Source organism: Vanacampus margaritifer, chromosome 9, assembly GCF_051991255.1.
Source record: "Vanacampus margaritifer isolate UIUO_Vmar chromosome 9, RoL_Vmar_1.0, whole genome shotgun sequence".
Taxonomy (NCBI): domain Eukaryota; kingdom Metazoa; phylum Chordata; class Actinopteri; order Syngnathiformes; family Syngnathidae; genus Vanacampus; species Vanacampus margaritifer.
In genome coordinates this window covers 17,646,589-17,673,222 of record NC_135440.1, presented here as the reverse complement: position 1 = coordinate 17,673,222, position 26,634 = coordinate 17,646,589, and the positions used below count along the sequence as shown (strand labels likewise).

At 41.8% G+C, this 26,634-nt stretch overlaps 2 protein-coding genes across 5 annotated transcripts in view; one reads left to right on the top strand and one right to left on the bottom strand.

Moving 5' to 3' along the window:
- Positions 1–1,657: 1,657 nt before the first annotated feature.
- nr4a3 (nuclear receptor subfamily 4, group A, member 3) lies at positions 1,658–25,732 on the bottom strand. 2 transcript variants are annotated; one of them, XM_077574907.1, is made up of 8 exons: positions 25,546–25,732; positions 23,811–23,975; positions 18,801–19,642; positions 13,471–13,600; positions 11,410–11,573; positions 11,115–11,314; positions 7,035–7,213; positions 1,658–3,190 (listed from the first exon to the last, which is right to left on the bottom strand). In XM_077574907.1, the coding sequence occupies exons 3-8, from the start codon at positions 19,638–19,640 to the stop codon at positions 2,928–2,930; spliced, it is 1,776 nt and encodes a 591-aa protein (XP_077431033.1). In that variant the 5' UTR covers positions 19,641–19,642; positions 23,811–23,975; positions 25,546–25,732; the 3' UTR covers positions 1,658–2,927. The 2 variants fall into 2 exon arrangements, with proteins under 2 accessions (XP_077431033.1, XP_077431034.1); XM_077574908.1 differs by lacking the exon at positions 25,546–25,732 and adding an exon at positions 23,255–23,336 and having other exon boundaries at positions 23,811–23,969.
- Positions 11,177–26,634, top strand: part of alg2 (ALG2 alpha-1,3/1,6-mannosyltransferase) — an 88,332-nt gene continuing 72,874 nt past the window's right edge. For all 3 annotated transcript variants that reach the window (XM_077574913.1, XM_077574911.1, XM_077574910.1), the window contains exons 1-3: positions 11,177–11,324; positions 11,404–11,563; positions 11,706–11,794. The gene's annotated coding sequence lies outside the window, so the exon portion shown is untranslated. The remainder of the gene's footprint in view (positions 11,325–11,403; positions 11,564–11,705; positions 11,795–26,634) is intronic.

The window sequence follows — 26,634 nt, the reverse complement described above, 5'->3', positions numbered from 1 at the left end:
CACTATTTGGCCATTTTCCAATTCTGATTGGATTAGGATAAATTATGAAGCTGCAGCTAGAAATTAGAATGTGCGTGTGCAAACACACACAGGGAGCTCTAATTAAGACTCTGGGGGTATTTGCTATCTGTCAGCTGTAATCGATTGTCCTGGAGACTGACACGTCAACGTGTGTGTGCTTGAATCAGCGTGAATACCTGCAACCTATTTGTGTTATTTTGGGGAGACAAATAATCCTAACACAGGAAGGCTGTAGTCCAGATTTGAACCCAGAACCTTAGAACTATGCAACATAACAACCACTACCGCACCTTGCTGCTCGTCATGCATGACTATGAACTAAATGGGAATTAGCCATTATGCCTTTCTGTCCATCCAACGTGCAGATAGTTTGCAGTTTCCCAATAACAGTTGCAATCAATCACCTGGTTGTGTTGCACTGTTGCACAAGAGGGCCGGAGAGTGATGGCAGTGACAGTGTAGATGACATGTACTGGGAAATGTCACCGCTGCAATCAATGCAATTTAACGAAGCTGGAGGCTGATCCGCACCTCATGCTAACGTCGCGCCCTCCTCTCTTCCCAACCTCTCCCTAATCCCATTCTCTTCTCTTCTAGTGAGATCCCCCAACGGGAGGAAAATGAGGCATTTTACTTGTCGGGAGGTTTATGCTATTTTATTAAGATGGAACGCAGCGGCAGTAGATACAATGTAAACAGCAGAGGCCCCAGAAATGAACCCTGTGGAACACCTATGTTCCTTTATACATGTAAATTCATATTGCAAATATTTCTTTGCTCGGCATAGTTATTATTATAAAGAAATCAGACTACGTAGCGCACCAGAATTCCCTGCAGCACAGACATGCCAAGCAGATATAGCGTGATCACCTGCAGCCAATGATGGCGAAGCGGGCGTATCATCACGAATCATTTGAGTCGGGCGTGTGACCCCTGACACTGACTCACTGAATCTCTGGGGTTCGATCAAACCTGGGTTAAGAACGAGTCGGGCATGTGACCCCTGATACTGACACATTGAAACTCTGGGGTTTGATCAAACCCGGGTTAAGAAGCATTGTTGTATGTGTAGCCTTAAAAGCTGATAAGGGATATTTGACTCATTGAGACATTTTCATCAGCAAACAGTTAATATTTTGTCTAGTATGAATTAGGTAACTTCATTATTTTTCATGTGCAATTAATACTTTAAAATAAAAATAAAATCCACTTGCTGTCAAATGAAGATGACATAACCTGTGCTGAAAAAGTGGGTAACGACGAATCATTGCTCAGTTTGCTGACCCAACTCAGAAAACAAGTGAGCCATGAGTGGTCATTACCTACTTCCTCAGCACAGGTGATGTCATCTTCAGTCGAAAAATTAGTGTTTAAAGATAGTAATTGTACAAGATAAATAATGAAGTTATCAAATTCATTGTGGACCAAATATGAACTTTTTACTGCTGAAAATGGCTCAATGAATCACGTATCCTTTTAAAGGCCCTAATTTGTCCATACATGTGAATGTGAATGTAAAATGTTTTTCTTTTTTTTCTTTTCTGTAAGTCCAAAGTCAGTTCAAACGTGACCCTCATGATAATATACGGTATAGAAAAAGGGATGGATGGAAAATAAAAGAACACAGGAGTCAGAATAATCAGAACTAGTTTATGATTTCAAAGTGCTGAACAGAAAATCCAGTGAACCAAAGAGAAAGAAAAAAATCGAACAGGAAACTCAAACCAAAGGACATTGAAAAAAAAAAAGAACAGCAACTTTTTCTCTTTTTTTGTTTCTCTTCTTTGAAAACAATGCACATGTCGTACCACAATATTTGAAAAAAGCTAAAAACACTTCAAAATATTAGTTTTTGTATATTTATATATTTATATATCTATAGAATTTGCTTTTCCTCCCCCCCCATATTTTTTCATAATATCACTGCTGCCGTGAGTGTGTGAGTGGGTGGGTGTGGGGTGAGACACACAAACACACGAGGCGAGCTGTTTTTTTTTGACAGCTTAAAAACACACCATGCTTAAGATGCTGGCTTCTCTGACACGCACACACACATTAAGATGCACACACTCATACCGCCGCAAGAGAAATAAAAATAAAAAAAGACTGCGGAATGTTTCTTCCGTGGATCTATCTGTCGAGCACCCTCCTTTCCTCTCCTCTCATTGGTGGAGGAGCAGGCCGGGTGTGTGTCGGCGCTTCTTGCCCTGTGCGGGGCTTAAGTGCTTCAGAAGCCCATTTCTGTCTCTTATCAGCTCCATATGAGTACAATAAACATAAAAAAAATGAGCATTTCAAGTCTGAGTGAGCAGTCATCAATCATTAGTGCACAGTTCCTCCTCTAAAGCCAGATTTCTCCCTCGTACTTTCGTAGCTCTATTGACAATATAGGACATGACTTTGCGTTCAAATAATTTAGAGTTTGAAATTAAACCGTTGCGTCACTTCCTGAAGTGATGAGAAAGCTGTCAAAAATTGCACTTGGAATCAATCAAGAACTCGTGTTTTTTAAATATTGTGTTGTATGCTTTTTGTCACCGAGCTCTGACTTTCTTTCTTTTTTTTGGACAGAGTGCATCACATGCACGTTTCCTTCCCCTACCAGTGAATTCAGCACACTGGATAAACAGGCCAGTATACATACAAACAAGACTAACTTTCTTTTTCTCTTTCTTTGCAGAAAGCAACAAGTCTTTTTTCCTCCATCATCCATCTCAGTTTCCATGTGAAAATCAGAAGTGGCAAAGCATTTTTTTTTTTACACTGGTAAAAATTGTCTATTCAATTGATGGTCCATTGCATGGAGTTCTCATGTGGTTATCCTAGTTGGCATCACAGCAAAGTGACTGTTATTGTCCTCAAACTGGACATGATGTTTTGTTTTGTTTTTCCTCCGTCCTTTGGGATCAGTAAGGCAGAGTGTCCAGGAACCTGTCAATCAAGGGCGGAGGTGGCACCAGATCCTCCAGCTTCAGGTAGAAGATCCGCTGAAGGCCCTGAGTCCTCTGGGAGCGCAGCTCTGCCCTTAAACCCAGAATACGACTCAGGGCGGGCGCCGCCTTGGACGACGACGAAGAGGGGCCGCAACCCAGGTGGTCTCTGAGACAACAAATCACTTTGTTTTGTAGCTCCTCCACTCGCTTGGAGTCCTTCAGGCCCGGAACTTGCTCTGTGAAGGAGATGTTAGGAGACACATGTATTAAACAGCACAGGACATCCCGTATGTATGGAAAAACAAACAATGACAACAGCGACATTCAGCATCATGGTGAGTTGTATTGTGAATCATTTGATTTTATTTGTCCGTCAAAATACACCTTGATGTCAACACAGTCCGTAGTGCAAAAAACGTTGGGGACTGATTTAGTGCGCTGAAAAAATATCAATGATGTTGATATCGATAAATTGACTTTGAGTCAAATGTTCTCACATTATAATCGATAACGACAACAAAAATCTTCATTCATTATGACTTAACCGCTAATATGCATTAGTACAAAGGCAGAATAATTACTGTAAATGTTATTATTTGAAATAAATGGGAATTAAATTCCCACGATAACCGTCCAACTTGTGCAAACTTCCCCACATAAACTTACCATAGAAACGTGTATATGTATATATAAATGTTCATAATGTTATTCTTTGTAGGGCCTTGTGGTTGTGGAATATGAATTAAGCGGCAAAATCCACCCGTGGCGGCCATTTTGCCACTTGCTGTTGACTGAAGATGACATCACAGTTGCTCAGGGCTCAGGTACTATTTTTGGGTTCACTTTCCTTTTATTTTTTAAATATTTTTGAGCGTTTTTTAAATTTTATTTTTTTAACATATGTGACTTTAGGCTGCGTGTAAAATAGTGACATCCAGGTCAATTCCTTGCACAACTTGCATTGCTTTACCTAAGCATTGCTTGTAAAAAAAAAAAAAGATTTACTTTGTTTTCAAGGGCAGGTCCATTGAATGGCCTTATTAACATATTTCATTATATATATTTAATTATACAACGTTGTTGTATAGATGAATAATGGTACCAGTGTTACTTATGCACGTTCAACTGCAGCAAATGGTTAGAGTACATAAAATTCGGCCAAATGAAGAAACTGAACAGAAACTGCCAAAGTTGCTTACTTGAATATTTCCAATTTCCTCAGATAAGTTTGCCATGCAAAATTTTTTGTTATGACTTTCCCTGCATTAAAAAAGCAATACATTCTTTATCATTTTTCTACATGAATTCGTTTGTAAAACCACACACAACTCCCAGTTAATTGTCCGAAATGTATCATTAAAGTTATCATTAATTCCAATAACCAACTTGCTCAACCCAATGTTTCCAATTGTTTTCATGAAATGTTTATGCAAATGATTACTTTGCTTGCCTTTCTTCTCATAGAAAACCAAAAATGTTCATAACAATTCTCATTAATTCCCATAGAAACTGCCCAACTTGTCCAACTGAATACTTCCAAAATCCGTCCAAATGGAAAGTTGCTGTAAATGTACTGGGCATCTTCCATCCCTTTGCAAGCTCAATCGGCTCATTCAGCTGAAAGAGCAATTGCTACATCTTCTTTTATATTGAATTGCACCTCATTAGCCTGTATGGCTCAAGTTCTTAACAGGCTTTAACCTGTCTCACTCACTACAGATCAATACACAGCCTAACCTAATAAGCCCCCCGCACGCCGTGTGCAAACACACACACACACCGAAAGGATAGATATATATAAACACTGGTTGGCACACAAATGCTCCCTGCAATTCAAGACATTGACAAAGACAAAAGTGCTCAACAATTAGCTGATTATTCGGCCCTGTGAGCAGCCAAATTAGATTAGAAACGCACACGCGCACACATGCACACATGCACACATGCACACGCACGCACAAACTAGTGCCCATAGCAACTCCAGTGGCACCCAAAGCGAGCTTAATGTGACACTAACTCATTCTGCAGAGCACAGGGTGTCCACCGCCTCCAACACACACACATACACACACGGGCGCTGCAGGGGGGCCGTGGCTCAGACCACTTTGAGATATCCATTATGTGAAGCTTATTTATTGTTTGTTTATGTGGCTCTTTTGTTTGCCGAGTCACTCCAGCCCGCCTTTCAACGCCTCTTTCAGACCTACGCACTCGCTCCCCCCTTGTCTCTATGTGCTCCAGCTCCTGTGGTGGAGGTGTGTGTGTGTGTATGTGCGATGGGGCGGGGGGTAATCGATGGCTGCCTTTCTACACAGGCCACTCTGAGTTGGTCGATGGCCCGGTTGCTCTGGCAGTGTGCTTGTGTGCTTTGCCGAGGTGGCGCTGAGACGCCGGCGCGGAACGGCGCTCCGTGGTGGGCTGGTCGATGGGGCGCAGAGTTAAGTGCTCCCCCAGAGAGACGGGCTTGTGTTGGCGGCTTTAGACAGAGGAAGTGAAGGTGGTGGCAGAGGGCCGGGGGGCTGGAGGTAAATAAAGTCGGCATTGAGGGGAGGATTTCACGTGTCACATATTTATTTTAAGAATTAGACATTCATATAGTATTTGCATGGATACGTTGAAATTGGGCTTTACAGAATCAGGATTTTCTCAGCCAATCACCGGTCAGCAATCAACCAGATAGAAAACAATGAGAATCATTACTGATTCGATCAGAAGATGGAACAATATATATATTAAAAAATACTTTTATATATTTACTCTACAGTCGACTGCTGCCACTCTGGGGATAGAGACCAAAACCCACATATAACTCATAGCAATTGAAATTTATGGAAAAAATTTAGCCAATCAGAAAAGTACTGAAAACCAGTCATTACTGGTTTTCTGGGTACCCACCCCCGCCCTATAAAACAAAACTGCACCTTTCAGAGTGGCCTTTCATTGTGGGTAGTCTAAGGCACACCTGTGCACTCATCATGGTGTCTAATCAGCATCTTGATATAACACACCTGTGAGGTGAGATGGATTATCTCGGCAAAGGAGAAGTGCACACTATCGAAGATTTAGACTGGCTTGTGAACAATATTTGAGAGAAATTTTGATATTGTGTATGTGGAAGAAGTTTTATCTCTTTGAGTTCATCTCAAATGAAAATGGGAGCAAGATCAAAAGCATTGCGTTCATATTTTTGTTGAGTATATATATTTTTTTCTGATCTAAAGGCTGAATTGGAACCAATCACAAGAAGGAGTCATGCCATATCATCTATGACAAAACTCCTTTCAACAAATATATTTCTGTCCATGTGGGTCACTTCCAGTCAAGTCAAACAAAACATGGCTTTTATGTAATATATATCAGCTCGATCAATTTATCTTCTGCAACTCAATAATGTTTGTGTGTCTCTCTCCCAGCACTTCCATTTTCATCATTTGACACTTTTTTTTTTACATTTACGATTCTCTCCCATAATGAAAAGCATCAGCATTACTTAAAGCACAAAATCCACTTATAAATATGGAAATCTTAGACTTTTTTTCACAGCATCGGGAGCTGCAATGTTAACCACACTTATCTATATTTGATCCAAATTTAACATAGAGAATCCTTTGAAATGTGACTATGATCAGGCTGTGATTTATTTTGCTCTTATGTTTCTGTTCCCTCATTCCGGGTGTGGATGAAACTACTTTTTGTTTGCTAATTAAGCCTTCAATATTGATTGTCGCGGGTGAAAGTGTTTAAGCCCATTTACAACACACTTCCTGCTTCTCTTTGGTCCGAGCTTGCACGTGCTTTCTCTCTGCTGCATGTTTGACACATGCACATTGATTAGAGAGGCAGGTGTCTGGCAGGTGCAGCAGGTGCTTATGGGTATCAGGTTCTTGTGTGTGCATGTGTGTTTGTCTTTGAGGGGATTCGTCCACCTGATCGCTGTCACATTCAATCAGCCACACATAAGCGACAAACGGAAGTGTGAGGTTAAAATGATGGTCGAGATCACCTTCTATAGCAAACAATGCTCTCATGTACTGTATGTATCATTTTCATGATCATTTTATGCCCTTTGTGTGTTTTTACCTGTAAGCAGGACGAGCGCAGCCAGGCAGGCGAAGGCGGAGGCGTCCAGGTTTAGACTCTGGAGATGGGTGGAGAAGTCTCGGATGGAGTCCAGCCACTCTCCGAAACCGCGAAGACACTGGAACCTGTGCAGCACCAAACCGTTACAGAACACCAGCTTGTCCTCAGACAGCATCGACCTGGAAAAAAGTTGGAAAAATGTAAGTTGTTTTGCTTTAGGGATAATGTAAACATGCAAACTCCACACTGGAAGACCCTAGCCAATATTCGAGCCCAGAACCTCAGAGCTGTGAGGCAGACATGCTAACCACTACATTTATATCCCTCTTGATGAACCCTTAAAGGGGAAGTCAAAAAAAAAATCTTTACAATGTTCTATGCAGCCCCACTAGTCTAAATACGGTATTCTGGTTAATATTGTTTTAGTGCAATATGAGTTAAGCAGCGAAATCCGGCAGTTTTTTATCAATAGCAGAAGGTGGCCATTTTGACACAGTTGCTCAGGTCTCCGGTAACAACCAATAACAGCTTAGCTTCAGAGAACAGGTGAGCTGTGATTGGTTGTTGCCTGACTCTTGAGCAACTGTGATGTCATCTACAGTCGACAGCAAGTGGCAAAATGGCTGCCCTCTGAGATGATAATGATTTTCCTTCATGACTAATTTTCCACAAATGTAATATTAATCAGAATGTCATGTTTAGACTAGTGAGGTCACATATAACATATTATTTTCAAGAAATGTTTACGATTGACTTCCCCTTTAAATAGAATACTTGGACTGCTTAGTTGGCAGCCTATGCATTCACACACAATTTGGACAGACATCCAACACCACCACACAGCCGATTGTCATTGCGTTTTTCAAATAACCGCGCTTTGAAACATTCCCGTATGCATGAATTCAAAGTGTTTTGACCGCTGCGTGCGATGAAAATATGTCTTAATGAGGAAATGAAAAGGATTCCTTCAGTTACTCATGACACAGGACCGAGAGGGAGCGGGAGAGTGAGAGCATATGCGTAAACTAGGGCTATAAAGCGCTCTTTATGAGTGCCTGACTAAACAGCATGCTTCCTTCTTATTAGGAGCCTTCATAAGAGAACCCCCAAACAAAGGGAAGACAGATGGAAGACGCAGGTAAAATGAGCTAAAATACGGCGTATGCTTGGGAAAACAAACTAGAAGCAGATAAGAAGGTTGAAATCTCATCAAATAGTCTCTTCCCCTGACTTCATGCTGTCCTACATTTTGGCATGTATTTCCCCTTTAAGGTCAATAGTAAGATAATCTTATTGTACGCTTTGCAAATAATGACGTCTGTAGACTTTGAACAGTCCTTGACGATAAAACTTCAATAATCCATTTGCCATTCCACTTCAGGCCTCGACGGTCTGGGATTTTCCCATTACGTTCAGGCTACCACCAGCTATTCGCATGCATACTGATGTTTTGTGTTATGTTATTAACTGAGTTACTAGCTTAGTCTTCCCTTTAGTTGTAACATACAACACTAATACAATTATCGTACGTTGCTTGCATACAGATAGAGACAGAGATATTTCTCATTTTCAAGCTCTCTGGAATGTGGCGTTCATTTGACCCAACTTTGAGTCAAAAATTGGATCATTTTGGATAAATCAACAGAGAAAGTTGTGTCAGATATTGTACTTGGGTCAATTTGACCCACAATTGGGTCATTTTCTATAAAAAAACTAACAACTTGGTTCAATTTGACACAACTTGTTTAGCCCAGCCCCCACCCAAGAAAAGCAAAAACAACAACAAACTTAAATGGTTCAAAAAACCAATAAAAGTTGGGTCAGGTCCTGTACTTGGGTTTTGACCCAACCACATAGTCTACTTGGGTCAGTTTGATCTACCTTTGGGTCAAAAATTTGGTCATTTTCTATAACATTCTATGACACAACTTTCTGGGTTGTTTTTGCAAAATGACCCAATTTTTGATCCAACGTCAAATTGATGCATAAAGTGAATCGGTACTTTTTTTTTCTAATTTTTTGTAGAGTGTATAATACAGGTATGTAGAAGTAATACAGCCATTAGAGAGGCTGAAACCATTGGATTTGTACAATTTTAAGTTAAACAATGGCTCGAATCGATCCCTTAATTATTCCAATAGTTTTTTTTTTAAATTACCGGTAATTCATTTTGACACCTCTACAGAGTGTTAAATGGATTTTTTTTTATTGCCACTGCTGCCAAAGTAGACGCTCATGTGGGGATTTTTATGGTCTCACGCTCCTCAATGTCTAATTATTCTTTGTACATGAAATGGGCCTTTGTATACTGTAACTTGAATTACATGAAGTCATAAAGTAAAGCATAACATTCAACCACTAAAAATGTTTTATTTTTCTGTTCGCAAATGCAAGTAACTAACTTTCATTTGAAAAAATAGGGTAGTTTTTGTAAAAGCAGTATTTGAACAATTCAATAATAATTGTATTTTGGTTGAAGAGCTTTCACATACTGGTGGATTAATCATCACACAAACTAAAAAATATACCATAAAGTTTACATGGGGTTTTTGTCTGATACATTTGTTATTTAAACCAATTTCGGTTTGCCTGTAATCCGAATGATCAAAATACAGCCTGGAGTGACGTGCTCAAACAAAAACATACCAAAGAAGAATCTGGAATGTGTGATGCCAAACTTTGGCTAAATCAGATCAAATGCATGACTACTGGGAAAAATGACTGTTCAAATCTGCAATTTGTAGCATATTAATTAAAACAGATTTCAACCAACGCTCGGATGTGACGCATGTATCTAAGGACGATGGTGTGCCAAACAGCACGGAGAGTCCACATCCACGTAATATACGACTGGATTTCTGCCTCACATTCCGCTCACCCCTGACGACGCCATCGCCACGGCAACCCACCCCTAACCACGGAAACTGTTTGGTGACGGGGGTGCTTGTACGGCGACGGAGGAGTATATTTACTCGCACGCACACACACCGCTGACGAACATGCAGACATGCACTTGCAAGAGGGGGTCTGACGGGCGTCCGAGTTCAACGCGGGGTGAACGTAGCATCAACGCTTAATAGGGGCTGCATGGCGAAGCTCTCACATCGCAATGTGTGCTCCATGCTCAGCGCATGTGTATGTGCGTGCGTGTGAACGAGGTCGCCATGAGTCCTGTGTTTGGGGTGATTCACAGTCCCAGCCTGAGCCTTTCCCTCCTGCTGGAACTGTGATGCCACCGCCCATCTTCTACCCACCCTGCACCTGGACCGAGCAGGGTGCAGAAGAACAAAGTTCTACATCATCAGCGTGTGTGTGTGTGTTTGTGTTTGGGTGAGTAAGTGTGTCTGACTGTGTTGGTTTTTTGGCCCTAGACGACAGCCGGGACAAAAGGATGAGCTTGTAGGCCGAGCCCCCTCCTCGCCATAAATTTAACCAGCCGCATGCCTTGCCAGGGCAGAGCGGTAACCCCGGGCGATGCCGAGGCTCAAGGTTTGGCCCATGGGGAGTCCTAATGGCATCAAGCAGCCGTATATGAAATTAAGCCATTTTTTGAGTCAGCTGAATTGAGCGTGAATTTCCTGCCTTAATGTGTCAGCTGACCTGCTTTTTAGAGGTTCAGATCACGTCAATTCTAGAAACAACGCACACAAAGCTCGCTGGTGCGTCACACATCAGACGAGCGGGAACTGCGAGCGGGAACTGCGTGGGTGCAGCTGCTGTTATACTGTAGACACCGATTCCATTCATAATTCCATTTATATGGCTGACCATTCTCACACAACTCCAAATACATCAAAACAGTAACACAAGTTGTACAGTACTGGACGATAATAGTAAAGGACGAGAAGTGCTCGTACGGAGAAAAGCAGAATCGTGAGTAGAGGGGGTAAAATAGTCAGACATGATAGCCCGCGTGTGGACAGGGGCTTTGGAATGGCGTGGCTGCTTTAGAGCGCCTCGTTGTTGCGGCAAAAAGCCCTATGATGACCTGTTAAGCATGGCCAACCACAGTTCCACACAGAGGCGATACATCTAGTTAAAGTTCTCATCTTCTCCTACTTTCTGTTCCTTTCTTCTCACCTGTGAGCCAATCGTAAGACAAACAGCTCCAGGAAGGCGGAATCTATGAGCAGGCTCTGATCGTCCCGCTGGAGCTCGGAGAAGCCCGGCAGCCGGTCGGCCCAGCACCGCGTGGTCTCCATCGAAATGGTGAGGAGCCTGTAGAACAGGTGAATGTGCTCTGCGTCCGAGGAGGAGGAGGGAGGGTCGGCAGCGCTGAACTGCGGAACGGTGAGAAACAACGGCGAAACGGGAAAGGACGTTAGTGTCTGTGGGGAGAGTCTCACTGGAAACATTTGTATCCTTGTAGGGTTACCTGGCTGTAGTCAAGGTCATGGGGTGTGCAGTGCGAATAAGCCCTGAGCAGAGCAGAGACCAGGCTGAGGGGTGGCGAGGGAGGGGCCACCTCCGTCTGCAGGGGGCTCTTTGGTTTGGAGGGCAAACGGCCGCGACGCCCCTTCAAGCTATCGGTGCGTACAACTGTGGAGCAGAAAGAGTCAATAGAAGTGTGAATAATGAAGCGCCTGTTTGGTGTACCAATCCGTGTTTACACAACATGCATAAAGAACGTCTGTCCTGGAGCTGATAAGTCTGTTATCGGTATTTTTACAGGGGTGCGAAAGAGACTGAAAGGATGATATTCTGCACAGGAGCCCTGCGGCATTCCCACACTGTGAGGTTAGCAGCCAGCAGGTGGCAGTGTGAGTTGTGTCTGTACACTTGATGATGGGAGAAACAGGTGCTTTGGTTGCTGTGTTATAAAGGGACTAGTTTTCAGTTGTTGCTATTTGTGATTAGGATAAAGACAAACGTACATCATAGAGTGGCATTACGCTATTCAAATCAACAAAAAATAATTAGTTATAGTTACTAATTAATTACTTTCCCATAAAAGTAATTGAATTAATCTCTAATTGCGCCTTCATATAAATGTGATTAGTCATCAAGGAAAGTAATTGAGTTGCTTTTTTTCCAATTTTTGAGGGGGTTTTCACAAGCCATAGGCCATAGGAAGACAGTACTTTATTTAGTTCAATATTAATTGGACTTTAAATCATACTAATATAGGCACAATTTCAAGTATACTAAAAGTTACACCAATTGGTTTTGACTCACCGTTTAAAAATAATAACAAAAACAAAAACTGTCACAGCTTCCAGACAATTGTCACGTTAGTTTGTTTATTATCATGTTTCAATTTGCAAATGTAATATAAAGCTTGATTCACATTTATATTTACACAGGCCTGTTTTTTTCAAGTTTCTAAACAAATTTAAAAGTAACTAAATGTGTTGATAGGTGCTTATTTTGGGAGATGGTGGGGTTGCTAGGGTATTATGAAAAGTTGCTAAATCCAGCAACAAGAATGGAAAAATGGAATAATGAGAAGTAACCTCACAGTGTCAGATCTGTTTATTGTCTAAGAAATATGAAAAGCCCTGAGTGTGATATATTGACATTATGACTGAATGTGAAACTATCCTTTCACTTAAGCAGGTTAAAAATTATTAGGCAGGCAAATTGCAAAGGCATAATTGAGTGAAGGTTAGTCAAAAAACTTAATGACGTCCACAAAGCAAAATAAAATTATTCGCTTTAGAACACTTGTTATGTGAATGGCAGACAGTCATTTATAATAACTTTTGCTGTCAAGCATCAACAGGCAGAATGTGATTAATTTCTGGTCCAAATAATTTGCTACCATAGAAAAGTTGGTCAGACCTTGTGTTTAATTTTGCTCATATAAATCATTACAAAAAAAAAAAAAAGACATGACGTGCACAACAAACTGAAAAAAATCTTTGAGATAGTGTGGTTATACAATGAATAAATCCCATTCAAACTCAAGGTAAACACTGGCTCTGATTAACCCAAAATGTAGTTCAGCTGTTTGAGTAGGCTTATTTTGACTTTTGTATATGCTTATCATTAACTGTTCATAATTCATCCCACTATAGTCATATTCTGACTCATGTTAAATGGGAGTCAGCACACACCTACCACCTTTTAAATTGTCTCTGATTAACCCAAAATGAAGTACAGTTGACATTTTTTGCTGAACTGAACTGTTCATAATTCCTTCCCCCTTGACTAAAGCCCCAATTCCAACTGAAGTGATCAGATTATTTTGGTGATGTTTGTTTGTGACGGTGATGATTCATACCAATAATCAGGTCAAATTTGAGTCTTTTTCTTCCCTCCTGAAGTCAGACAAGGGCTGATTTTCAGATATTTCTAAACATTATCTCAAGGGATTATCTTATGTGGGGTGTGTTCTATCTGATCTCCAAAAAACAATCGTAAGTGTTAAACACACTCAATATTTACAATCGATGCATAGTTTAAGAATTAGTTTGTTTGTTAAGAGTCTTCCTACCTTCCTTGACCATGCCAACACTCAGACACTTCTGGAAGCGGCAGTATTGGCAACGGTTGCGTCTCCTCTTGTCCACAGGACAATTCTTACTGGCCAGACACACATATTTGGCGTTCTTCTGCACAGTGCGCTAGAGAAGAGAAGGAAAAAAGACCAAACGGACATTCCGATAATCAGCCTCCAAACACAATCAACCACCAAATATTTGATATGTTAAATTCAATTCAAGCTCTCCCCTCCTTCGCCGGCAAAGAATGAAAGCAGAAGCTCGCAGGTCAGTTTTTAATTACGCGCTGAAAGGCGACGCTGACATCAGTATAATTAGATAAAATTAATTTCCCAACAAGCGTCGCCTGCAGGGGGACAATTTTATTAGCGCGGGGCCTGACAATGGCGGCCGCGCGTGGCGTGCTGAGGAGGCTCCCGCGAGACAGGCGGCAGGAAGGAAGGAGCTGCATGATCAGATTGTTTGTGAAGCTCGCGGGTCAGCTCGTGGCACCTCAGGGGCCTCGCGGGTCGCGCCTCTCTCAATGGGCCCCGAGGGAGCTGTTTTCTCCTCGGCTGGTTCGCGCGATTATTACTGACCTTATTAAAATGAAATCAGAAACGGGCCGCGTGGGGACCGTGTGCGCTTCTCGCCTGGACAACAATAACAAAAATGGTAGTGATTGTCTTTAAAGGAATTCCTCTGCATATCATAAACAATCAAGATCGGGGGCGGGTGTCAATAGATAAGCAATACTGTATATGGCTACCGTCCAATTAAAGGGGTTTACTGTAGTTGTGAGTGTTTTTGTTCAATGAGAAAAATGTGGAGATACATCTTTTCATGTTTAGACAGCATAAACAAACACATCAATCCAACCATTTTTCACAGGCCAATTTGGATAAAAAGTTGTAAAACATGGAGATACTGTAAATAATTCAATTTGTTTAATATTAATTTGTGTTTTTGCATATTTTTATTATTATTATTTTTAATCATAAAATGCCACTTTGAAACAAAATTTAATGTGGTTCGACTTACAAACAAATTCAACTTACAACATGATTCAACTTACAAACAAATTCGACTTACAAACAACCTCTCGGAACCCATTGTGTGTGTAAGTTGAGGACTTCTTGTACATGCTTTTTTATGGAAAGCAACAATATTTAAAATGGACACATCAAAAGCTTACTGCTGCAACATTTTGGATGGATATAATTAAGTTTTTTAACTAAGCTTTTGTGGTTTTTGTTTTATTTAATGCTATGCAAATCAAATTCAGAGGACAATCGGGCGCCGTTGACTTTAGCCCATGTATAAATATGGCCTTGCCTTTTAAGTGTTTGCATGCAAGAACATCCCTAGCTTGATGATTCCTACCATTTTCAACAAGCTAATACGACTTTAAAACAGACACATTTGGCCCAAATGGAAATCTTCACTCTTCTTTAACTAATATGTCCAATTAAAAAGCCCCGCAAGTCGACCATGTCCGCACCTCCGGGGTGATTGATAGCACGCCAATTATTGCATACGCTGCGGGGCGATTGGCGGATTGACGCATAATGGACCACTAATGCCCTGTGTGAGCCGTTTCCATGACGTCCTACCATCCCCATGTGAACGTCTTGCATTTCATTCGGTGGTCAGTAACGCTCGTATGCGTTAGGTGGTAGTGGGAAAGGAGACCATAGAGGGTGCTAAAGTGACCTCAGTGCTCATTGGTTTAATCCCTATAAGTGAGTGCTGCGTCTCATGTCCGTGTCCACCCGTGTGTGTGTGTCTGCCTGTGTTTGTTGTGGTGACTTTGCTAACTAAAGCAGGTGGAGTGTGTATGACGTCTCAGCAGCAGTGTCCTTGGTGACCTCCATTAGACCACATGTGCAGGCACACATTGAAATAACCTCAAGTGACATTAATTCAATTTAAATAATGAATTAAAATGATTACTGAACGTCGCGTAAGCCACAGAGGGAAATTTCCTAACATTGTTTCGCCTCGGAACTCCCAATTGTGTTTTTACTGATGAAGCAACTGAATTGTTTAAGTTACAAAAGCATCAGAAAGTGAAACGAGTGCGTGGGAGAGACTTCCTTTAAGAAAAAACAAGAAAACAGACAGGGTAAATGTTGATTTGGATTAGTTAAATGGACTATATTACCGTTCGAGGAGCACACACGCTGTGGGAGCAGCACGGAGGCATGCAAAGGCGGATTCTTGACATGTAACATGTGCTAATAGCCGTGGTTTAAATTAAAAGCCTTCGGGGACTTTCCTCCCCGCCTCCCATTCTCTGTTTCTTAATCAGGGGCAATCAGAGCTCTGAGCTCTGTGTCCGTCAAGTACAAGTTGGTGCAGGGCGGATTTAATGTGTATGCTTTTCTGAACTGATTCGATTGTTTCCAGTATGGAAAACACAAGAGTACAGGGAGATTATACCCCCCCCCCTCCCCCATTGATGTTTACTTGATTTTAGTCAATAACAACCTTGACTAAATCACGGTTAATCTAAAAACCGAGCTCAACATTGAACTCCAAAATTCTGAACATGCCAAACCAAATTAATGGCCCACATTTTTCCGCCTCAGTAATAAAAGAAGAAAGACTTACTTATTTGCGAGCTCAAATTAATTCACTGCACTGATGAACTAACAGTAATTTCACATGCTAACAACTCTCTTGCGATAATTGATTCCTAATCTATTTTTAAGTGACAATAAAACCATTATGTTAATGGCATTTGCCTGATGATATGAAAAAGAACATGTGTACCAAATGCATGTTTTAGCAGATGTGATTCCGGGAACAAATTAAGCGCATTCAGAATTGTTGTGTTAAAAAATGCACAAAAGTGATGGCTGGCTTCAACAGCGAGTGTGCATGAGAGGAAACGAGGCTTGATAGGCAGTACTGCAGCAGACAGACAGCCCCCCGGCGCCGCCGCAACCAGACACTGCTTTCATTAATTAGTAAATAAAAACAAATAGTGAAACTAATTGAAAAGAATGATAATCATTTACACCGACCAGAGGCATTATTCAATTAGATGTGCGTTTGTTCTCGCTTTCTTGCTTTTGCACTCTTGCAGCCGGCAACAACACAGGAAAATATAATAATCATTATATGCGTCTATGAAATTCTATATATTTATTTTGAATACATCATAATTACATTTTTTATCTAGAGTATTAATTTACAGTAGGTCCATTTGGTCCATCTTTAACATCTAATAACATCCATTACAGGAGCTGTATTAAAATTTAGAATACTGTATAAGTAGGGGTATTAATTTGTCAATATGTTTAATATTGTGCCTGTTGTTTACTGCAATGCATCTTATAGAGAGTTTGATGTACGATTTATAGAGTACAGTAAAGAGTAAAAGTATGTCTGACTCAAAACAGTTTTTTGGTTATGTATAATAGAGCACTAAGTGTGTATATGTTTGTGGTCACATGGTACGTGGGTTATGTGTTATACTCAATCTATAAACTGACTCATATCAAAAGCGCCGCATCGAATTTTGCACTCGCTGACTCAAAACAAACTAAGATCGGAACAATATTGTATAAAGGCGAATGTCGTGTGTAAAATACGCTCACTGTATTTTATTTGGAGTGGCTGTGCATTAAGGTGGTGGAGGTGGGGGATTTTTTTCTTGGTTGTCTTAGAGAGAGCGTGTGTTCTCACATAAATCTCACACACATACACACAAGCCCTGCACACACTTTGGCAACTTGGTTGCCGGGAGCGACGACCCCTGTGGGTGTTCTGTGCTTTCATAATGACTTTGCAGACAATTTAGAGTGGGGCTCAAGGTTGGGGCGACTTAAGTCAAACACAAGAAAATGACTAAATGGACTACAGGTTGTAGCTTGTTGGTCTAAATACTGTCATATTTCAGGTTGAATGTACACCTGCTTGTGTGACAGTGTGAGTTGTTTTTTGGGTCTCTCACACATTACATTTAAAATGATCAACTACTTGTCTGACCTGGACACAATGCAAGACTTTGTTACATTGCGTCAAGATAACATATGTTCTACAACTGATGTGAAGTTGGTAATATGTGTGAAGAAGTGAGCAGGTGCTCTGACCTCTGACCTCAGGGCCTATGAGTAGCTACGGTGATGCTTTGAGATACAAATGACACGACTTATGAGTTTTTGGAGACATGGCCCATCATTCAACCATTTTTGTTTTGTTGGTTTTTTTTGCTTTGACTTGAGAACAAGAATTTGCAATACAAGCGCCGTATAGTGGCAGTGAACTCAACTCACTTCACCACAAGCAGCAGTTTGACAGATTCAGTTGTGCTTGAAAGATTACATACCCTAGGCTAGGGTCATGTAAACTTATGAGCGCAGTGTGGTGAGAAAAAAGGCTTACTTCCCATAAAATCCAAAATACTTGGGCAATTGTTTGGATATTTTCAGAGGTTGAAGTTGACATGAGTAGAGATGTGCATGTGAATTTTGGTGGCGATTCGTAGCTCAATCCCTTGCTCCTAACGCCCATGTTCTCATGTGAGTGTGAGCGTGGTGTGCCACGTGAAAGGGCACACTAAAAAAATGCCGGGTTGTTTTCCTAACCCAATTGTTGGGTAGCTGCAGATTTTGTGTAGATTGAGCCATTTAGGACAGGTGTACTGAAGTTGAAGTATATTTATGTAATATTATTATTATTTTTTTTTAATTATGCGAATGACTTCCGACCCCTCACTCTAAAAACAATCAAAAATGGTAACAAAAAAAACATTTTGGGTAAAAAATTTACCAATCCACTACTTGGGTATATTTGACCCAACTTTCTGGGTCAAACAATTGGTTAATTTTGTATAAAACAACCTGAATAATTGGGTGATTTTGTTCAGGACAACCTAAAAAAATGGATCATTTTGTACAAGATAATCCAAAATTTGGATTGTTAACCCAATTTTCTGGGTTGTCCAAAACTGTGTTGTTGGGTTTTCTTGTACAAACCGACCCAAATCTTTTGGATTGTTTTGTGCAAAACTACCCAGAAAGTTGGATCAAGTTAACCTAAATTGTGGATCGGTCCATTTTTGACCCATATTGGGTTATTTTTTACCCAACTGTTTTCAGGAGTCCTGAGATTATAAAATGGTGCTGATAAAATTAAATTTTTTAACTCATCAATGGGTAATGGGTAGTTGTTAACCGCTTGTTCAATCAATATCTTGACCCAACGTGCTGGGTCAAATCCTTAACCCAATGTGTTGGGTATAATTAACGCAGCATTGGACTGAGTACTGGGTTGGCTATGTCACGCAATTTGGCTTACTTATGATCAGGCAGTTTTATGAGTGTGTGTTTTTTACCTTGAAGAAGCCTTTGCATCCCTCACATGTGCGGACACCGTAGTGCTGGCAGGCCGCGTTGTCCCCACACACGGCGCAGGTGCCTTCTCCTTGGGGACCACGTGGCGGGGGCGAGGGCAGGCTGTCCCCGAGTAAAGGGCCGCAGGGGCCGAGAGCCAGAGAGCGGAACGCAAGGCTGGTGCCCCCGGCCCCGCGGTGCAGCTGGTACATGGGCTGCTGCTCCAGGGGCGGGCCGTGAGCATGGGAGACCGAGGAGGACGAGGAGGAAGAGGAGGAGGACGTGCGGACCAGGCCTCCTCCTAGACTCTCGTAGCCACCCACGCTGCCCCCGCTGTGTGGCGGCGAGTGCTGGTAGAAGTGCGGAAAGCGGGGCGACTTAAGGGAGCCTGCATCCAGGCTGGAGCCCATGGAATGGGGGTGCGACGGAGGGACTAGGGAGTGCTCCTCCCATAGGAAAGAGGTGCCAGGCTGCGGGGGCATGGAAGGGGTGGTGGGCGTGGAGGGGGGGGACTGTTTAAAGTACATGACTGAGGAGGACAAGGCTTCCAGTTGCGGCGCAGTCGGGTAGCTGTCCTCCTCCTTCTTGATGGCGGGCCTGTGCGGGGGCATCTGGTAGAGGCAGGACGACTTGGGCTCGTAGCCCCCCTCCACAAACACGTTGAAACTGGGTAGGGAGGTGGTGGCCGCCGCCGCGGAGATCTCGCCGCTGCCCAGGTCCAGCTTGGTGTAGTCGGAGGTCATGAAGTCAGAAGCGTAGCTGTCACCCTGGTAGCCGAAGGACTGGCCCGAGTAGGCGGAGCCTGGGGGGGTGGGCCCGTACTGAGCCTGCACACAGGGCATGTCTGTTGGGAAAACACAGTACACGAGGACAGTTAAGAGACATCACGACACATGGGACTAAAACTATATCATTAAAAAGCTGTAATGTTAGCAGACTCATTAGTCAGGGACAAGCTAGTTAATCACTTTTTTGAACAGAGGAGTGGGATTTTAACAAGGATTGATGCAGCGTAAGAGAGTGAGGCCAAGAGCTGTGAGACAGACATGCACACATGGGGATTAACTATAAAAAAAAAAATGCATCGCTCACAGTTGTCAAAATTGTTGTGTTCCCCCGCTGTATCATTATTCACGCCCTGCTGTATTGCGTATTTTTAAGCGATTGATTTAACAAAGTCTTACATTTCAGTTCTTTAATATGTCCGCTTTACAGTAAACATCAACTGGGAGTGACAAATAAACAGCTTGTAGAAAGCACACATTCCCTCTTATTAGGAGAACTCTGCTAGCAAGAGAAGCGCTAAGGCCCGCTACACACTCTGTGACGTAGCCAAACGCAACTCAGCGACTCGCACATAACCAACAGAAAAACTCAGAAAAACTATGATCCCTAGTGTACTTATCAGGAAAATAATGTTTTGAGGCTTATATATTACTGTACTATTTATTTTAATTTTATTTTTGTAGAGAACCGGATACAACATTGGATTGGACAACACGGATTGCGCTGGCCACTGCACCTATATTATAATAATACAAGGAGAGCAAATAAATGAGAAATTAAAGAGTTGATGTTTGAGAACCTCTTGGCAATGATCGTCCCATAACTGATTTCACTTGTGTACTGTATTTTAGGGACAGAAATTCCCCACTCTTCCCTTTTCAGCCACATTAAAGGAGACGTTATAAATAAAATATAGTGTAGTGGTCCAGTCTCTGTAGTATAGATGTTCGGGTTGCCCTCTGTTTATCCATCAAAAATTAATCAAGTTAGAGAAGTTCATGACCTTTGTGTGTGGGTCCGTGCGATGCTAAAGCAGATAACGTTAAATAACAGCAGCACGTCATGATGGTGCTGGATGCTTGCACACATACGCACACACCAGCGCAGCTAAATGCAGCAGACGCCAGTCGCTATGACTTCCTTCTGATGTGATCTGGACGCAGCCACACTTGATTTATATGTTTAGCGTATGTCCTTATCAAACTGCTTTACGTCATACGCCTGCACGTGTGTGCCCTCTGTGTGTGTGTATGAGCGTCAAGTGTCAACACAACCGCTCTACCATTGACACCCTCATGCGCACCGTGTGCCATAATAGCCGCCGTCATGTTTGTCCACTCAAATACGGGACATATTAGCCCGGCTGTGGGTAAAGCACTTACAGATACTTCCATCCATTTATACATGTGCAGACTGGGTTATTTTTAAAGGCTGTTTAAAGGTCATAGGTTTAATAAAAGGTACAAAAACTATTGAGCTTGAAGTTGAAAGCTGGTGACGCCCAATGACAGACAGGAGCGTTACTCATGGCGGAAATGGGCGGAGAGGTACATTAATTTGCGTCTTTATAAGACAATGACATTATTCCTGAAGGGCAGCGTTCCTGTGGCCTGGCAGCGTTCCTGTGTCCTGGCTTTAAAAAGCTCAAGTATCACTCACAGAAACATGCACACGCACAAAGGTACATAAACGCTTATTTATTAATTTGGAAAAATAGAGAGAATCTTTCTCAGTGTACTTAATTAGTAAATTAAATTTTAAATTAAGTAAATTTTACTTTAAACTGAGTCTATTTAGTCCCACTCTAAATTGAGTAAAATGTACACTTGGAAGAGAGTAAAAATAAATAAAAATAAAAATTATATATATATATATATATATATATATATATATATATATATATATATTTTTTTTTTTAAGTCACTCAAGGGTTGGAGAACGAACTCACGATCTTCAGCTTGGGAGACTGCCACACTACCACCTGAGCTATGCCACTCGTACTGTTTGCTTGTATCTAAGAGGAGAGCAAAAAACATTGTTTTTGGTCTCTTGGAGTTACGAAGATTCCAGCTGACATGAGCGATATGCTGTGTGGCTCAGGGAGTAAATTGGCCATCTCCCAACCTGGAGTTGAGGGTTTCTTCCTCGAACCTTGAGTGACTTTTTTTTTTTTTCAACTGTCTTTCAAATGTAAATTTTACTCTATTTAGAGTGCGACCAAATAGACTCAGTTTAGAGTAAAATTTACTCATTGTATGTTTTTTCCCAAGTTTTTTTAAAATAATACTCCTGATGACAGCAGAGGCATTATCAAGAGGGGTAAAAAACAACAACAACAGCAATATACAATAGAACCTCTGAGGTCATAAAATTCCAAATTTGACCAACATTTTCAGGAAAAACCGGTCTCCAAAGTTGTGCAAAACTTCTAGGGTCAAACTATCTGCATACAATGTGAGAATTCAGGTAAATGAGCACTTTAACAGTTACTTCCACAAATGCATTTTGATTTAGTTTTTATTGATAGCTGGATCATTTCTCCACCAACACAAAACTGGAGAACAGCAAAAATGCCAAAACAATACTGAAAAATGAAGACTAACTGCTCAGTCAAATTTGGCTAAGTCAACAATATTAAATAGAAAAGACAACAAAATCTGACTTACTGTACACGATTAATTTAGTCCTTTGTCATTATGCTTAAGTGCAGGTGTGCTCTATTTTCATGACGGGCAGGAATCCTGCGAGGCACGTGGCGTATATGTGCGGTTATATCTAATGTTGGTAATTTTGCGGATGAGCGCTGGACATCTGAAAGAGGGAAGACTGTGCCGCTGTGGGAGTGGTCACGGCCGACTTCAGTCATGGCCAATCAAAGTTGTTCCTTGCATTCCCTTTAAATGCTTGACATACTGTATAAGAAAATACTTACAAATGTCACATATAAATTATAAAGACTATATGATGGGCAATGGCAAATATTTTTTTCTATGTCATTATTTTCTATGGGAAAATTATTTCTGAATATAAACAAACCAACTTGTGTTCAACTTTAGTGGCTCCATACATTTAGCTCAACATCCACCGAGATCTTGCACCTCTCTCGCAGCCTTCTGCTATGCAAGATGTCTGTTTTTTTTCTTCAGAAAAAAATATGTGAGAGAAAATAGAAAGGGCGCAGCGGCGAGGAACTGCGGCTTTCGCGCCAGTAGCTGGAGCCTCAGGTGGATTGTGTCGCACCTGTTGTGTCACATCGCTTTTATGTACTCGCGGCGAGATGAAAGAATGAAGATGGCATCAAACCAAAACATGTAAGCTGACTTTAAACCGCAGCGATAGCCTCAGGTGAGGAGAGACACTTGTGACTTAAGTGTGTGTGTATGCAAATACATTCCTGCTAGGGTGTTAAGGATGTAAACATGAACCCGTGTTCGCTCATTCCTGCCAAAAACATAGACCAGCATCTCATGAGAAGAGAACCAGTAAAACCACCTGATTCTGGTTTGGCCTTCCATATGGAGCCACACACACAATCAATTTTATATATTTTTTTTGCCTGTGTGTTGGTGTGTGCGTGCGTGCGTGCAAGCAAGAGGCACAACCCAAGCAGAGTGAGACACACGAGTTGTGCAGCAGTATAGCAGCGAGGTGAAGGGAGACAGTCTCTAACCTCGAGGTGCGCATTTCAACTGGACAAACTGCAGCTGTTCCAAAAACTGAGTGCGCTTGTTCATTGTCAGAATGCCATAGATCTAACAAATAAAAACATGGAGGTTGCACAAATCAGCACAAAACAAATTTTATACATTTTTGGTATATATTTTTTCTTTTTAGGGGTGTTGTTTGCAGTTGAATTGCATCAAACACATACAGAAAAGCAGATGCTGTCAGTCATTGTAAAAAGATAACTGAGAGCTCATTGGCAAAGCCTTGAGATTTATGGGAGAATAAAAAGTTACAACTTATTATATTAAGGTTAATAATTGCTCACACATGATGTGATGTGGCATATTACTCTCATTTGGCTAATCAGTCAAATGTCAGATCAGTCTGCACTTGCCTCACACACGCGCGCGCACACTCTTACACACCACTTGCGTTTTATGCACACGTAAAAAAAAGAAGACTAAACAAATCGGACTTTTAAATTCCAAATTATGAGAAAGAAAGAAAGAAAGAAAGAAAGACAGAAAGAAAAATGCCAGGTGTGCAGTTAGGGTGTCTACCTGGCGTGAGAGCTTCGCGCTGAATGGTGCTGGGTGTCCGGGCGTGTGGGGTGGCGTGGCCGCGGCCGGGTCGGTGCTCCTGAAGCGGGCAGGGCTCGTCGGGCTTGGCGGAGGAAAGCTCCAATCGCCGGGGCTGCGAGCTCGACTGGGGGCACTTTTCCGAACCTGTGTGTGGAAGAGAGAAGAATACACTATCATAATTACGCCCCAAACTTTAGGAACTGTACTTTTTATTTTATTTTGTAATTAAAAACCCACAATGAACCAAACATTGGGCTACATTTGTAAAACGAACAAAAATGATTTCAGATTAATTTCGCTCCTACATGCAACCATTTAAAATAAAGCGGAACTTTCAACACGTAGGCGTGCAAAAACTTTCAGTGCGCATCCAAACGCCTAATGTGACCACAAAACAGACCCATACAAACCCAGACAAGTGAGCACTCTTCTAAGAGCAGCGCTTCTGATCACCACCGTGTTGGTCTGCTGGGGGGTTCATCCAGAAGGGGAGGCTGACGGCATGACCCAACGCAGCCACGCATGCATGCATGCATGCATGCAAAAGAAGTAAAAGAGGAAGGAGGAGAAGAAGGAGCCCCGGTGCACCGTGCGCCTCCGGCTGCCTCTATGTAGTCGGACGCACGGCACACCGGGGATTTCAAGGTTTACAGCGCCCCCTTTCCGTCATACACGCCCTCTTGTCAATCCTGCAACGGAGATTCTCCAAATTTGTACCCTCGTGACCTGTAACCTCCACACACTTGCACTCTTACATGCCCTAAATGGGACACTTTGAGCTTTTTCAAACACATTGCAAGCAATGTATTAATCTGCTTTGGGAAACTCTAACTTTAATGAAGGATCATAATAAATACTTGTTGTATTCCACTTTGAAGGCGGGACGAACTCAAGTGAAGCTCATAACATCCTGTGGCTTTTAGATAAGTATCGCTTATGCCTTTTTGGCTCAAAATTTGGTTCCTGTCCAGAAAGTTGTCATAACGCTGACATTTATAAATAAAGTCTAGCCTACACAAGAAACTTGATCTAATTTAATATAATCAATTAATAAAAATATCCCAAAGCTTAAAATACCTGACAGACTTAAAGTCATCTTTAATGGGCTTTTTGGCACCAAATGGCAAAAATATGGAGTTGGAATCGGTGGGAGCTCTTTGGTTCAGCGCGCACCGGTAACCAAGAGAGCCGCACAGAAGCCGCAAAACACGCACCCCGGAGCGCCGGTAAACTCCCGGTGCTGACTCGCCGCCCTCCCTTACGCCAATAAAGCCGGGCAGCGGCAAACAGGGACATTTCTAAAGGGGCGAGAAAGCGATGTGAATCACCATTCAGAATACTGCAGTCAGAAAGTGGCACTTTGGAAATGATGCTTAAGAAAAGGTTGAATTTGGATTACTCTTTGTATTTTGTTGATTGAACCTGGCACGACAGTTCTTTAGAAAGCTTTAACAAAAAAAAAAACCGCTGGCTTTAAAAAGTAATAATTAATACTAAAGCTTTTTTAAGTCTTTCTCATGAGGCATCTCATCTCCATGACAACCGGAGACGATTTGCGTGCAAAAAGATGTTTTTATTTTTTTGGGGAATGGAACTCGTCCCGGAGCCGACTTATCAAAACGTTTACTCGCACTCAAGGCAAACGTCTGGACCACCGCTTGGGCGTCATAATAATCGAACGTACTAATCTTATAATCATGAACAATTTACTTACTGCTTTGCTGTGGAGGTTCCGTCTTTACTTGTGATGACAAGCTCGCATCAAGTATCCTTTTCCCATCCACAATAATCACCAAAAAGTCGAAAATGTAAATAAAAAGAAAAAGGAAAGAAAAGAAAAGAAAAAAATGGATGTTGGAAAATCGCGGTAAAAGTTTCTTGTTTCCCCTCTTATTGTTTTGTCAAAAGTAGTCTGAGTGTTTCTTAAAATGACAAATAAGAACACCTGAGTGTTACAACGAGCGTCCGTCCCCTTATGAGCGCCACTTTGCAAAGTGTGCACTTTGTTTATGCGCGCCGTCTGAGGGAAGAAAGTCAAATAGTGCATTTATGTGGGCTCAGCCTCCACTAGAGCGCCTGGTATGCGCTACGTCAATGTGACGCCACGGGATAGGTGACGTCACTCCAAGCAGAACGCTCTCTCTCTCTCTCTTCTACCCTCTCTCTGAGCTGAGCGCGCACACACAGACACAGGAGCAGAGAGGGAGAGAGGGGGGAGTTCGAGTCAGCTGGTTGGTTTGATGGTTGCAGTTAAGGGAGACCCTCGCTGGTGGGCGGTAGGGCGAACTTGCGCTCACTTCTGCATTACACCAAGCTTCAACAACAACTTGACAGTACAGTACTACAATAGTAGAGTGGTCTGTAATAAAATAAAATTAAATTAAATTAAAAACTGGCCCCATTTTGTCCCTCTGTATTTGTACACAATTTGTGAAGAAAATGTTTTGGCACACAAAATAGTTTCCCTCTTCTATTACCTTGCATGGTCCCTACTGAAAAGAAGATGAAGGGGAAAAAAATCACTGGACACGCTAGGAAAATAACATGCTTTCATCGCTTTGCTAACATTGTGCAAGGACTAAATTCATTTGACTTGATTTTTTTTAATTAAATGGAGCACAGGACACAATGTACAGTATTCACAACAAATCATTGTTGGAGTCAGAGACAACAAACGATTCTCCTAAATACCAGGGATGAAGAATAAGATTGTTTCTTAGAATCTGTTGTGTCATAGTCGTTAATCTTTCCTGGTTTATGTTCCTCACTGTTGCTGCTGTCACTGTTTTTTTTTTCACCTTAG

Coding starts and splice junctions, on each gene's coding strand:
- nr4a3 (XM_077574908.1), bottom strand. CDS start 23,318: ATGAACAAGCGCACTCAGTTTTTGGAACAGCTGCAGTTTGTCCAGTTG. Junction 13,601..18,800: donor GATGCAAAGGCTTCTTCAAG/GTAAAAAACACA, acceptor TCTCTTCTCTAG/CGCACTGTGCAGAAGAACGC. Junction 3,191..7,034: donor TGCGCTCGTCCTGCTTACAG/GTAAAAACACAC, acceptor TCTCCTTCACAG/AGCAAGTTCCGGGCCTGAAG.